This window comes from Dreissena polymorpha, chromosome 2 (assembly GCF_020536995.1).
Source record: "Dreissena polymorpha isolate Duluth1 chromosome 2, UMN_Dpol_1.0, whole genome shotgun sequence".
NCBI classification, from domain to species: Eukaryota; Metazoa; Mollusca; class Bivalvia; order Myida; family Dreissenidae; genus Dreissena; species Dreissena polymorpha.
The window spans coordinates 123,906,838-123,919,194 of record NC_068356.1 but is presented as its reverse complement, the minus strand read 5'-3'; the positions used below and the strand labels follow the sequence as shown (position 1 = coordinate 123,919,194).

Genomic DNA, 12,357 nt, shown 5'->3' with positions numbered 1-12,357 from the left:
CACCATACACGTATGTAGACTAGTATTCACTAGATAATTTACTCTTTACCATTTCCGTGAATAGTCAGGGGTAGAAACGCATCGCTCAGACTTGTCACTGAATTTTATCAATATGTTGACAATTGCTGTCGCACTTTTTATTGTTTATGTTACTTTGTGGTGATATTGTCAATGGTCAAAATGTATACTTAATGTACCTATTCATTACTTCAATTTATTATATTTTTTGCTATAAACACTGGATATGTCACTATAACATACAATGTGCTGAGAAACTGTACTTAATTCTGAATGCATGCTTGCTGAATATATGTTCTGCTCTCCTATCCTGGAGGTGTATATATACCGCAGTTTGTCAGAGTGTGCTGCTTTTAAGGTAATGAAACAACAACTATTTTGAAGATGTATTGTGCGCCCGATTTATCGCTACTTTGAAGTTCACAATTTAAATATAGCTATGATATGCATCCTTGTTAAAGCAGAGTGAATTGGTATGAATGTTTCGTCAATGAAAGCTCTTGCTATTCACTTTTTTAATATCTCTAAAAATTGTTAAATCACGTGGAACGAAGTAACAATCATTGTCAATTGACATGCAAAAGTGCAAAAACATGTTCTCATTTACAATCATAATTTGGTAATAAAAATAAGTTATGGGTTCAAAATTGAAAACACAATTCTATTTCTTTATTTGCATAGGCTTATATCACATCGCATTTACGGGCATCGTGGACAGGGGCGTAGCTTGCATTTTTTTAGCTGTAGGCCCGGATATGATACATAAAAACGGGGGGTCCGGGGGACCTCCTCCTGAACATTTTTAAATCCTATAACGCCTGTGGTGAGATTTAAAGCATATCTAGACAAATAATACGATACGAAAATATAAGACTTCGGCCTGTTTTTCTTTGATATTTTACTGTCTTATCTCAATGTCAGAGAACTAAATTTTACTGTATTATCTTTATACCAGAGAACTAACTTTTAAAACAATATACAAAAGAGAAACATTTAAAAGTGTAACACTTCACTTATTCACAAGTCAAATCATGGGAATTCTTTCCAATAATACTGTCTTTATGTCTATAACGGCACCGTAACGTGTTGAGTGTAAAACTTACTTATAGTCGATTTATTACACTAATTGTTCTAACAATTGCATCAATTAAATGAAATCAATATTTCTACACTTAACCGAGGCAAATGTGTTGACGATTTCATCAATCGAAACATCCGGTTCTCTTGAAATGTGTAGGAGTCCTAAATCAGACAGTCTTTAACCAGACATAGTGTTCTCATGTTCGATTTCATACGTCGAATAGAACTAAAGGAACGCTCACACGAGGCTGAGGTAGCTGGCATTGTGAGCAGGATTGCTAGTACACGGTGTATAGCCGGGTATGTTGCCTTTGGTGTAACATCCAGAGTATCGATAAGAGTGCCTGGCTTATGAGCGTTGTTGTTCCACCGTACCTTCCAGCGCCGAACTTTGCCCGCAAATGCATCTCTAGTCGAGTCTAAGTCGCTTTCACAACTCACGTAGATTTGGGTCATCTGTTCATCATTCAGGTTACCCAACCTTGTTGGCAGAAGTTGCTGCGCACAGAACCTTTTCTGGTTGATGAGCACCCTTTCTGTGACCTCTTCAGCAAGGTGATCGACAGAGACGTTGAACAAGGCATTCAGCCAAGTATGTCAACGGATCTCGTATATAGAGTAGTTTGCCCTGTTCCGCTGATTGGAATTTTTACGAGGTACACTTGCAACAGCAAGTCACGTGAAAAGAAGCGAACTAGAAGCAATGCACACAGAAAGAAGTAGGGTTGATTATTGGAAGATATATCCTTTGAACACGACCAGAATCCATTGTCTGAGGATCATGTCAATAGATTTGCAGATTTCTAACACCTCACCTTAACTGGTCCTCCGTTAAATATAACCGTTGACTATAATATAGTCTCTATATATAAATATATAGAGAGCGGATCTCTAGATAAGGGGCGGTAACCAATGTACACCTCAACCCCCTCAGGGTCAACATTTTAATGCGTTTTTCGAAGTTGAAGCATTTTTATATTTTTCATGTTTCAAAAAAATGTAGACCCGGGCCTTCTGTGCTACGCCACTGGTGGATTAATGATACATAATTAGAGCTATGCTTGTGATGATTATTGTGTTTGCTATTTTTATTCAAGAAGCATAAACAGTACTGTTTGGTTATTAATGAAAACCAGGATAAGAAAATATGTTTTTGCATGGATCACAATTTAAAAAATTCTCAACGTTTTAATTGATTTCCTCGCATTATATCGTATTTGTATAAATTATTTTTAATTTAATAATGCGGAAATAAACATAATGCTCACAATTTCTGTTTTATTGATATGTAAATAGTAATTATCTAAAGATGAAGTCCATACTCTTAATTCATGTGTGTATGAATTGAGATTTTGGATTGAAGTATAAAAAAAGCACGTGAAATCGTTGAAGATGTAAAATATTATTACAAACTCATTTACTAAAACAATTATCTTACATAAAAAATATTCAACGATTTGTCCATGTATATTTCATGGTTAAGGCAGTAAAATTGAATATGAACAAACATACTTTTACGCCCAATACAAACTTGTCTTTTTACGACCATGTTTAAGAAAAAATCAGTTCAAAATATGATATGATTCTACGTCACAAATAATAGAACTTAATATTATTATATACTCTATCTTCACTTTATGTTATTTTGTTAGCATGGTATTATTGAAAATGTAAACATAACATAAAGATTGGTGTCACACATCTTACAGGGAGGTTATTTATACATTAAAGCTATAAAATACATAAAACGTGTCAAATATTAATATAGAATATTTAATCTGGTAAAAAGGTCGGTTAAACGATGTATAGTAAAGTTTATTGTTAGATCCCCCAATTTCCAATCAAGGGAACTTTCATAAAACCGCAATACGTAGTTTGTAAAGCCTTACATAAACTGTATAAACATGACACTTGTACAGATTTACACCTCGATATCGCTATTATTTCTTCCTGGACCGATTGAGAATGCTTTATAGCATATGCTTCTGTTTGCCATGATTCTCGACAGGAGCGGTATCACGGACATACATGCGTTACTCTCTCAGATCTCAGACGATTTAAGCCTTGTTGAATTATGCGATGTAAGCCTTGTTCAATTATACGGGCAGATGGCGTTTGAAACGGGTAAACGAAAACGCAATGACTTGTAACAAATATTAATATATTTTAAAATATTTTGTTAGAATTCGTTTAAACCATTAAACTGACAACAGAAATATGAAGTTAATTTAACAAAAAGCTTGTATGCATCAAAGATGTCAAATGGCAGAAACGAATTACTTGACGTTACAAAGTTTTGCTCTTTGCCTTCGTGTAGCATCAAGAAATGGAAATACATGAAGTAGCATTGCATATAGAAATGTACTATGTTGAACAGAACAAGTTGTTTGTTATCATGCAGTTATTAATGAACTCTAAATAACTTGCTTTCCGTATTTTTCTGTTTGTGTATCGGATATGTCTTGCATTTTCTGCAACTTTATGTCACATGCCACACATTTGTGTATAAGAATTGCGAATATTTATTATCTGAAACATATGAAACATGGGTTTTGCTGAAAATACGTTGCAACGGTTTTATAATGAAGTTAGCATTAATATTATTCGCCTTAGCTTATTTGAAAGAATGGGATAAACAGATCTGATACGCGTTGTCATGCTATGATTTGTTTAAGTCGTTTTCTATAATAAGGTAGGAAATTAAAACTCGTGCCGGATCCTATATGATTCGACCAGATTTGCATTGACTTGCTTATATGTGCGCGCAAAAATATTTTGTCGTATTTTGTGACCCACATTGACAGCAAGAATTGTGAACAATCTTACATTTTTAGTTTTAACGTACACAGTTATAAGATAATGAGTTGACATCAATTGCAATGTTAAAGCACATACGCATTTATTAATGAATACTCATGGTAATAAATAATCATACATAATGTATTTTATTTATCATACGTAAGTTGTCAATTGTAAATACAATCTTGATTAATTCAATGGCTTTTTTTTCAATCAAGAATGCTTTTGCCCCAAATACCGAGACATGCTCCTGGGTCGCGGAGTACTGTATTTTTAAAATGTTATCTCAGACCGGTCAAAATGATTGATGTCATTCGAGTGGTTGTGGTTTTATTGTTTGCAGATAACACGGTTTTTATCTAATAAAAACTGGATGTTTGAAGATATATCATGTCATTTGATATTTTATACTATTTAACAGTCAAATTCAATGTCTATCAAGAAGAAACCAACATTATTAAAATTGCTGTTGTTTCATGATTCGTTCCCATGCTACAATTGTTATATACCATAGTATTGTGGATTATTTAAATCAGTTTTAATTAAAACGAACTGCACTTACAGCATGGTTCTTCTGAAATTCAATTTAAGACTAGGCCAAATTGTTCTTTAAACACAGGGATTCACCGTCTTTATTTACTTGAGACAACAATCAATCTAACAAGCACTGCCACTTCAAAATATCTCGATTCTGTAATGCAGACAATCATTAAACGCAATATGCCTTTTTGAAGTCCAAACCGCATTGCAAATTGCTATCGGTGATGATCCTGTGTAAACATATGGATTGTTTGAAACAAAAATCCCCGTTGGCCTGTCAACCGACGTTTTATCAACAAGGAAGGGTTGGCAAATCGTACGGCCACGAATAAATGAAACCACGTGACGTGTGACTATATAACCAACATCTTCCCGATTGCGCTCAAACGTTGGATTCTCTGTTTTCTAAATGGATTGACAACTGATCGGCAATGACGGCGTATCAGTTAAATACGATTTTGTGTTGGCTGCTTTTTACGCTACCAATAGGTACGCGAACTTATATCATTTGCTTTTTAATGTGTTCAAAACATTTATAAAAAGTATTAATATTTATGACAAATAAAAACGTATTTATATTAATATTATATGATGTTATATAATAACACATATCTCCATCAATAATTTATTTCGTATCAATTTTATTTGGATGCATCACCAATGAGGTAGGACAATGACAAGTCGTATCATAGACATTTTAACTGCTCTACCGTTGACTGATTGATATTTGTATTAAAGTGTCGGCCACCAACATCCGCCTTGTGGGCGGTAAGACGCCGTACTCTGGTCGAGTGGAGGTGGAGCACGACGGAGTATGGGGAACAGTCTGTGATGATGACTTCACTGTCAACAGCGCCAAGGTCGTCTGCAGGATGCTCGGATTCACGGACATGGGGTACGAGATTTACCTTAAACGTGCTTTATTGCTTAACCGTATGAAAACTATATATTTTAAGATATGAATAAATCGCTATCATATCGATATTTTTAGTTAGCGATTTAATGCATGTATTTTTAGGAATGTGGGTCTTACAAATGTTCGTTTTTAGTTTGGAGATTAACCGTACATCCTTGGTTGTTTTGTGGGGCATCATACCTGAGATATTAGAAACGGTTGTTTTGTGGGGCATCATACCTGAGATATTAGAAACAAAATATTCGTCAAACTAATATTGCAAGACACTTAAGTGGTCGCCGTTGCGTAGTGGATATGGGTGGTCCCTGGTTCAATCCCCACTGTGGGAGCGTTCTTTAGATCTCCCCCATAGACACAAAGTACTGGTTCTAGGCAAAGGAAATGGATTCGAGAGCATTTCAAATGCGCCCAAAGCTTTAGATGCAATCGAGATGAAATAAATAGGTTTACACTAAACTTAAGTTGTGCAAAACTATACTTTTTGACGCGTTTGAAGAAAAGTTATTATCCCCATCCATTATGGATGTAATCTAGAGCACTGTTTAAAAACTAAGCGATCAGTTACAAACATTAACATGAAAGAAATTACACACCACTTATATTTATAATAAAACATTAGATTACGTCATTTGTCTTATAAATGTATACAGTTTAGCAGAAGTTGTCCCGCCTAGCGTGTTTGGCCCAGGAAGTGGAGTTATCATGCTAGACAGCCTCAACTGCATTGGTCACGAAGAAGATGTTGCTAACTGCTCGCATAATAGTTGGAAAGCTACTGATTGTGCACACAGAGAAGACGTCGGGGTCAACTGCCGTATGTTGATATATTTATGCGTTATACATATTGCATAGCGTTGTTTAAGTTACCGTTACGGCATCAAGGTTAGCCAAATAACGAAACATTGAGAACATTTAAAATACACACGGTAATTCTTGAGTGTAAATGAAAAAGAATGTGAATGTGGGGAACTCCACTTTAGAAACCAATAAAGGCGACTTATTTTGTATCTCATGGTTTGTTTTACTCATACCAAGGTTACATGTATTACCTGCATTTGTAATGGGTGGATCACTTATATGATACGATTCATATCCGAAATTAGCCGATGAACTAGATAGATATACTCACGTTCGATAATGGAAATTATATCATTACATTTTGAAATTGATTGAACCTTGTGTCCGATAAAGAGCTATTGTTCAATATCTAAACGCTGTTAGTGGACCACTGAAATGTACATGCGCACATCTAAACTTTTTATGTACATTTGTAGTTCACAAATGAACGATACATCTTTTTAGAAACACACTTGCGATTGACATCCGGTAATACCATACACGACGGTCAGGTGGAGGTGAACATTTCTGGAATCTGGGAACCCATATGCGCCGACAATTTCACCATATCCGAGGCCATGGTCGTCTGTGGAATGATGGGATTTGGTTCAAAGTAATGGATTCTATGCTTCATGCTATCTGATGTTTTTCCGTTTACAATATATTAAAAACATTAAATTTATAACACATAAACTCGTTTCATCGTTAATATTTTCAAAAGAGTTGTAGATTTAAAATTCAATGATATATCGAAAGAATTCAACTGTCTAAAGCATGATGTACTTTATTACGCTATTAATTTACTGATATCTTTCATAAGAATTTATTTTTCATTTTAAATCACTCGGACGACTTCGAACTGAGCAGGAACTTTGTTAGTAAGGTTTAATCTAAAACTAACAATAAGCCGTCATAAATTCTAAATGCTATGTTTTTGAAACAATATTTAAAAATAATTACCAATCGATGGTCCCATTCAAAGAAAAAAGAATAATTAAAAAGATAAAATATTAACATAAAACATCATGCATAACATTGCTGATATATTGTTTATACCCTAACTTACTTGGTTTGTCTAAAGATAATAAATTATTTGCATAAACCGTGCAGTAGGACGAATACGTTCAATACCATATAGATTAAATGAAATGGGCTTCTTGAGTCAGTTCTCTAGTTTCTTTCCAAGAAGTATAACCGTTTTACATATGTATGTGCTGAACTGTCGCAATATGAGAAACATATGTTGTATTTTAATTATATATTGAACACTTTTCAGTGGAGCGCAACTTCCTTCACCTCGCATCTTAAGCAAGCAGTTCTCGCCGATATCCTACAACTGTAAAGCAGTTGAAAAGGATATTTCCATGTGTACTCGTTGGAATGGTACAACATGCTCTTCATCAAGCGTGGCTTCAGTGAACTGTCGTGAGTACAATACATTTCGGTTTTATAAGAACGCAAGAGTAAAAAGGTGATGTGAACAGGGAGATCTTACATGCGACCACTTGATAGTAAAGCACAGCCAGTTCCTTTTGCCTCTAGACCAATTGTTAAACACCATTACAATCAGACATATGTTTCCAATATTTATAGAACTAAATGCAGTAGTTAAGCTAGACATCTTCACAGTGCATACCCACTATACACCACTTACCATGTACATGTTTATGTACTAAATTATCGGTAAAAACATCTGATATACATACATTTTCTGTGCAGGTACACCGATTCGGCTTGTGAACGGCACCAGTGCTCAGTCCGGTCGTGTTGAGGTGGAATATAGGGGACAGTGGGGGACGATATGTGATGACAACTTTGATGACCTTGAAGCAAAGGTCATCTGTCGCATGATTGGATACAGCACAAAGTACGATAGTTAAACAAAACGTTTCATTAACATGTAAAGTTAAAGTGCGTTGTGTTACATACTTTTTTAAATGTAATGTTTTCAAAAATATTCCTCAGAGATGCAAAAGCATTGGGTGGTGCGTACTACGGCGAGGGCAGTGGATCAATATCCATTGATGAAATGCGTTGTACGGGACGCGAAAGTGACATCTCTGAATGCAAATCAAGCGACTGGCTCTCTCCATCGAACTGTCTCCATAATGAAGATGCCTCTGTGAAATGCAGTATGCTACATTTATCACACTTTGTTAAGTGTTGGTTCATCGAAGCGCTGATTTCTAAATTGTATTATTTAACACGCACAATGATTTTCAAAAAAAGGAAAATAACTACATAACTATATTTATCCTGTCACATGCCTTTAAATCAGCCCGATAACCAGGTAACCTAATATCCCAAAAGATATTAGGCTAGATAACCACGTGACCTCGAAAATCCGTCAGTTGCTCTCCGCGCATGCGCACGCCTGTACTATCTTCTATTAATAAAATATACTTGTTTTCAATTTAAAAAAAAACAACAAAATACACGTAAAGCACTGTTTGTTTAAACATTATTATTTTAACAGCATAATTTCGTCTTTGTGAATTGATTTAATAACGATTGACTCGATTTCTCTGTTGTTCAACAAGATGGAAGCTAGCCTAAGCGTTTTGCATGACGTGACGTCACAATGTTTTTGTTCGCGCTTGTTTTTTCCCGTATTAAATATTTAAACACAAAATACTCGAAAACTACATATTTTAGAAACATTTCAACGAATGTGACAGGATAAATAGAATAATAGGTTGGAGACGTGGATGGAGAATGGTTATCTGGCTCGTCGGAGAGTCTTATCGGGTTCGCCTTCGGCTCACCCGATAACTTCCTCCGACTTGCCAGATAACCATTCTCCATCCACGTCACCAACCTATTATTCTCTATAAATGTTTCAATGTTCTCATGCACATTAATTATTTTTATTATTATTACTAATATAACACACTTTTGTGAAAAAAATGATAACGTATTAAACAAAGTGAATTGCTGAAAATGTAATGATTTACTTAATTTTGCAAACAAATCTGTAATAGATATACCGGAAAATCTTTATAATTAGTGTTTATCGATCAATTATACTTATCATACAATTGATGAGAAATGTCTCGAGATGAATTTCTGACTATGTATTGATTTACTTGTGTTTGCAAAGAATTCTTATTTACATGACCCTAGCTTATGTTGATAGATGTACAGGCCAATTTTATTATAATTATAAGCGTTTATTAAACAAATATATTAGCGAACAATGAATAAGAATCGTCCGATGATGCTATGACGCATATAACATTCTTTTATCATTATTACTTTGAGTTATTTATACATGCTATTTATGACCTTTACAGATTGATTGGTATTACTGTTTCTTATTTTTTTATAAGGGTCAGAGGTTCGCCTACAGGATGGTCCAAAGCCGTATTCTGGTCGACTGGAAATCTTGAATGGATCATCATGGAACACTGTTTGCTCTGATTTAGTTGATAACAAAACAGCAATGGTTGTCTGTAACATGCTGGGATTCGAGCAAGGGTAAGCATAAGTGTGTGTCTATGTATGAAAAAACCCTGAATATACCCAAACATGCATTTCCTTTGCATCGAATAATGAGCATTGATAACAAAACATTACACAGAATGCGTTTTTTAGAAATATAACGGTTTACAACGATGGGCGCTTCCATACTGGTAATGGACCAATGGAATTGCACGGCTACAGGTGCACTGGAAACGAAACAGAAATTGCGGACTGCGAACACACTGACTATGCGGACTCGTGTATCAATGGAACCAGTGTCGGTTTTAATTGCTGTAAGAAATTGTTGGCTGTATTTTCGAACTTAAAACATATCCACTATTGTCGCGGTTATCATGTGCGTCTGCGTTTTTGAGGTGTTTGTTAATGTTAAGATAATAACATTTTAGGCGAAATGCGTAAAGCTAAATAAGGTTTGTGATAGTCTGTGTCCCTTCTCAAAGCTACATACAAACACCAAAATGTCATTTTTGAAAAGGTTACAAGATATCAACCATATCACATTTTGAAAGTTTAAAGCCCTATCATAAAGTTTTGTTTTATATATTCCTATTGTAATCAATGATTTCCATCTTCATTCTTATTAAACTGAGCTTACAGTGTCATCAACAAAAACAGTTGAATTTCTGAATCATTCCAACATGAAAAGTGTATGTATCTTACGGGAATAAAACATACTATACAGTCGATAGGTCAAGCTCACACGCATGATCTTGATTTTATTAAATAATAACAAGCCTGATTTAAATTAAGAACATGACACCGTCATATTTTGTTTAGACTATGGTTGAAAAGTGCTCACTATTATGTAAAAATAAAAATAAAATATGTTACGATAAATTAGACATTATGTTTCGGAATTAAGAACGATGGTTAAAGAATCTACGCGCACGTTAACGTTGATATAAGGGGGAACGTTGAACAAACAATAAGTATAAGAATGTTACGATTCAAATAACAAATATTACCAAACTTATTTCTTTCCATAAAGATTCCAGAACACCGATACGACTCATCGGTGGAAAAAATTCTTTTAACGGTAGAGTGGAAATATATGAACGGGAAAATAATGCAAACGGGTAAATATTATGTAGTTTGTTCTATTAAAGGTTTTTATTCATCGTTTTTGCTCGGCAAAATGATAATGTTTCTGGAAAACACAATGCATTGTGTTAATTAAACATATATCTGACCTGCACAACATAAGTATTTGTCTTCGTTATGGTTTTGGACAAACGTGTTTTAATATTCTGAAATATTCCACGTATGTAATGAATGATGAGCAACTAGAAATATAATTGAACTATAATTGAACGTTATCGGTCATTTGCCATTACTATGCCACTCGAATCCTAACATGTCGAACAATGTAAAAATAGATATAGTCTTTATGAACAACAGTTTGCAATAACAAGCACAATTTTAAAACCGTGATGTTTTCTTTACAGTGCTTGGAGAGGAATATGTTACGCTGGACAAACAACAAGGGATGCGCAGGTGTTATGCAGAATGTTAGGGTTAAGAACAGAGTAAGAATTTTAAAATCAAAAGTTTAACTTAAAACAAACTTAAGAGTGTGGAATCGCTGGTGAACAAAACTCTTAAAAACTAAATTTAACTTAATTAAGATTCTCGTCTATTGTTGTTTATTTTGAAATGCATTATATGAGCTTATTTACTCTTGTGTGATTTTTGACTGTGTGTTTGAGCTTCTTATAACAAAAATCAGACCACTATAGACTGGTTCAGGGCGGTGTCTCTAGTTTTAGTAATAAGCTCATTTTGAGGCGTTTTTGAAACGTGCAATAATTCTTAATTTATGTGAGAAGTAGATGTCAATTAGAGAATATGATACTTTGTCTTGAGTAACCATGTTTATATATTCAGGTATGCGTCCATACACGATGCCTCTGAACATTATCAATCGTATGGCAGTTTTGATGCCATCAGTGGTCTGGGATGCAATGGCGGCGAAGCAGACATTACAGGATGCACACCGCCTCATAAATGGACGCTGGGTGCGTGCAGTACATATGACCATGCTGCCATCAATTGCGGTAAGTGCAATTTTAAATAATTTGTTCATTTATTTTGGTGATATCTTAAAATTCAATGTATTTAGTTTATAAAACATTAATCATTATTCGTAACGGTTTAAATTGCGATTAAGATAAATTGAACGTTTCTTCATTCCAACGCGTGTCTATTAAGTTTGAGAAGATATCCGAATAATGAAAGTAATACTTTTGAAACTTTGCATAACTCGCAACTTAAAATGACATACCTTCAACAGGACCCGAAGTACGTCTTATGGATGGGCAAACAAAATATTCTGGTAGACTGGAAATCTTGAATGGATCAACTTGGGAAACTGTTTGCTCTGATTTAGTTGATAATAAAACAGCAATTGTTGTCTGTAGGATGCTAGGATTTGAAGGAGGGTTAGTGCAGATGTAATATATTTCATGATTTTGTCCTTGTAATTATTTCATAAAAACCTGATAAAACATATATTAGTGTCGAAATAAATATAACTAATAAAATTAAGAACATTTGCCTCTGGGTCATTCAAATTTTATTTTCTATTTGTCGATATCTACCTGTTACGAAGGAACGCAAAAACTACACCAAACTGTTTTCACTTTTGAAAAAGGGAAGAATATTAATTGATACATTGTTTTTAATTT

At 34.5% G+C, this 12,357-nt stretch overlaps 1 protein-coding gene across 1 annotated transcript in view; it reads left to right on the top strand.

The window, feature by feature from the left end:
* Positions 1-4,767: 4,767 nt before the first annotated feature.
* Positions 4,768-12,357, top strand: part of LOC127868844 (uncharacterized) — a 45,080-nt gene continuing 37,490 nt past the window's right edge. Inside the window, exons 1-13 of the mRNA XM_052410930.1 lie at positions 4,768-4,926; positions 5,176-5,332; positions 6,004-6,167; positions 6,656-6,803; positions 7,467-7,615; positions 7,910-8,057; positions 8,156-8,322; positions 9,520-9,667; positions 9,785-9,945; positions 10,662-10,749; positions 11,119-11,199; positions 11,558-11,727; positions 11,964-12,111. Coding sequence (XP_052266890.1) covers positions 4,869-4,926; positions 5,176-5,332; positions 6,004-6,167; positions 6,656-6,803; positions 7,467-7,615; positions 7,910-8,057; positions 8,156-8,322; positions 9,520-9,667; positions 9,785-9,945; positions 10,662-10,749; positions 11,119-11,199; positions 11,558-11,727; positions 11,964-12,111 — 1,787 coding nt within the window. The 5' untranslated portion in view covers positions 4,768-4,868. The remainder of the gene's footprint in view (positions 4,927-5,175; positions 5,333-6,003; positions 6,168-6,655; positions 6,804-7,466; positions 7,616-7,909; positions 8,058-8,155; positions 8,323-9,519; positions 9,668-9,784; positions 9,946-10,661; positions 10,750-11,118; positions 11,200-11,557; positions 11,728-11,963; positions 12,112-12,357) is intronic.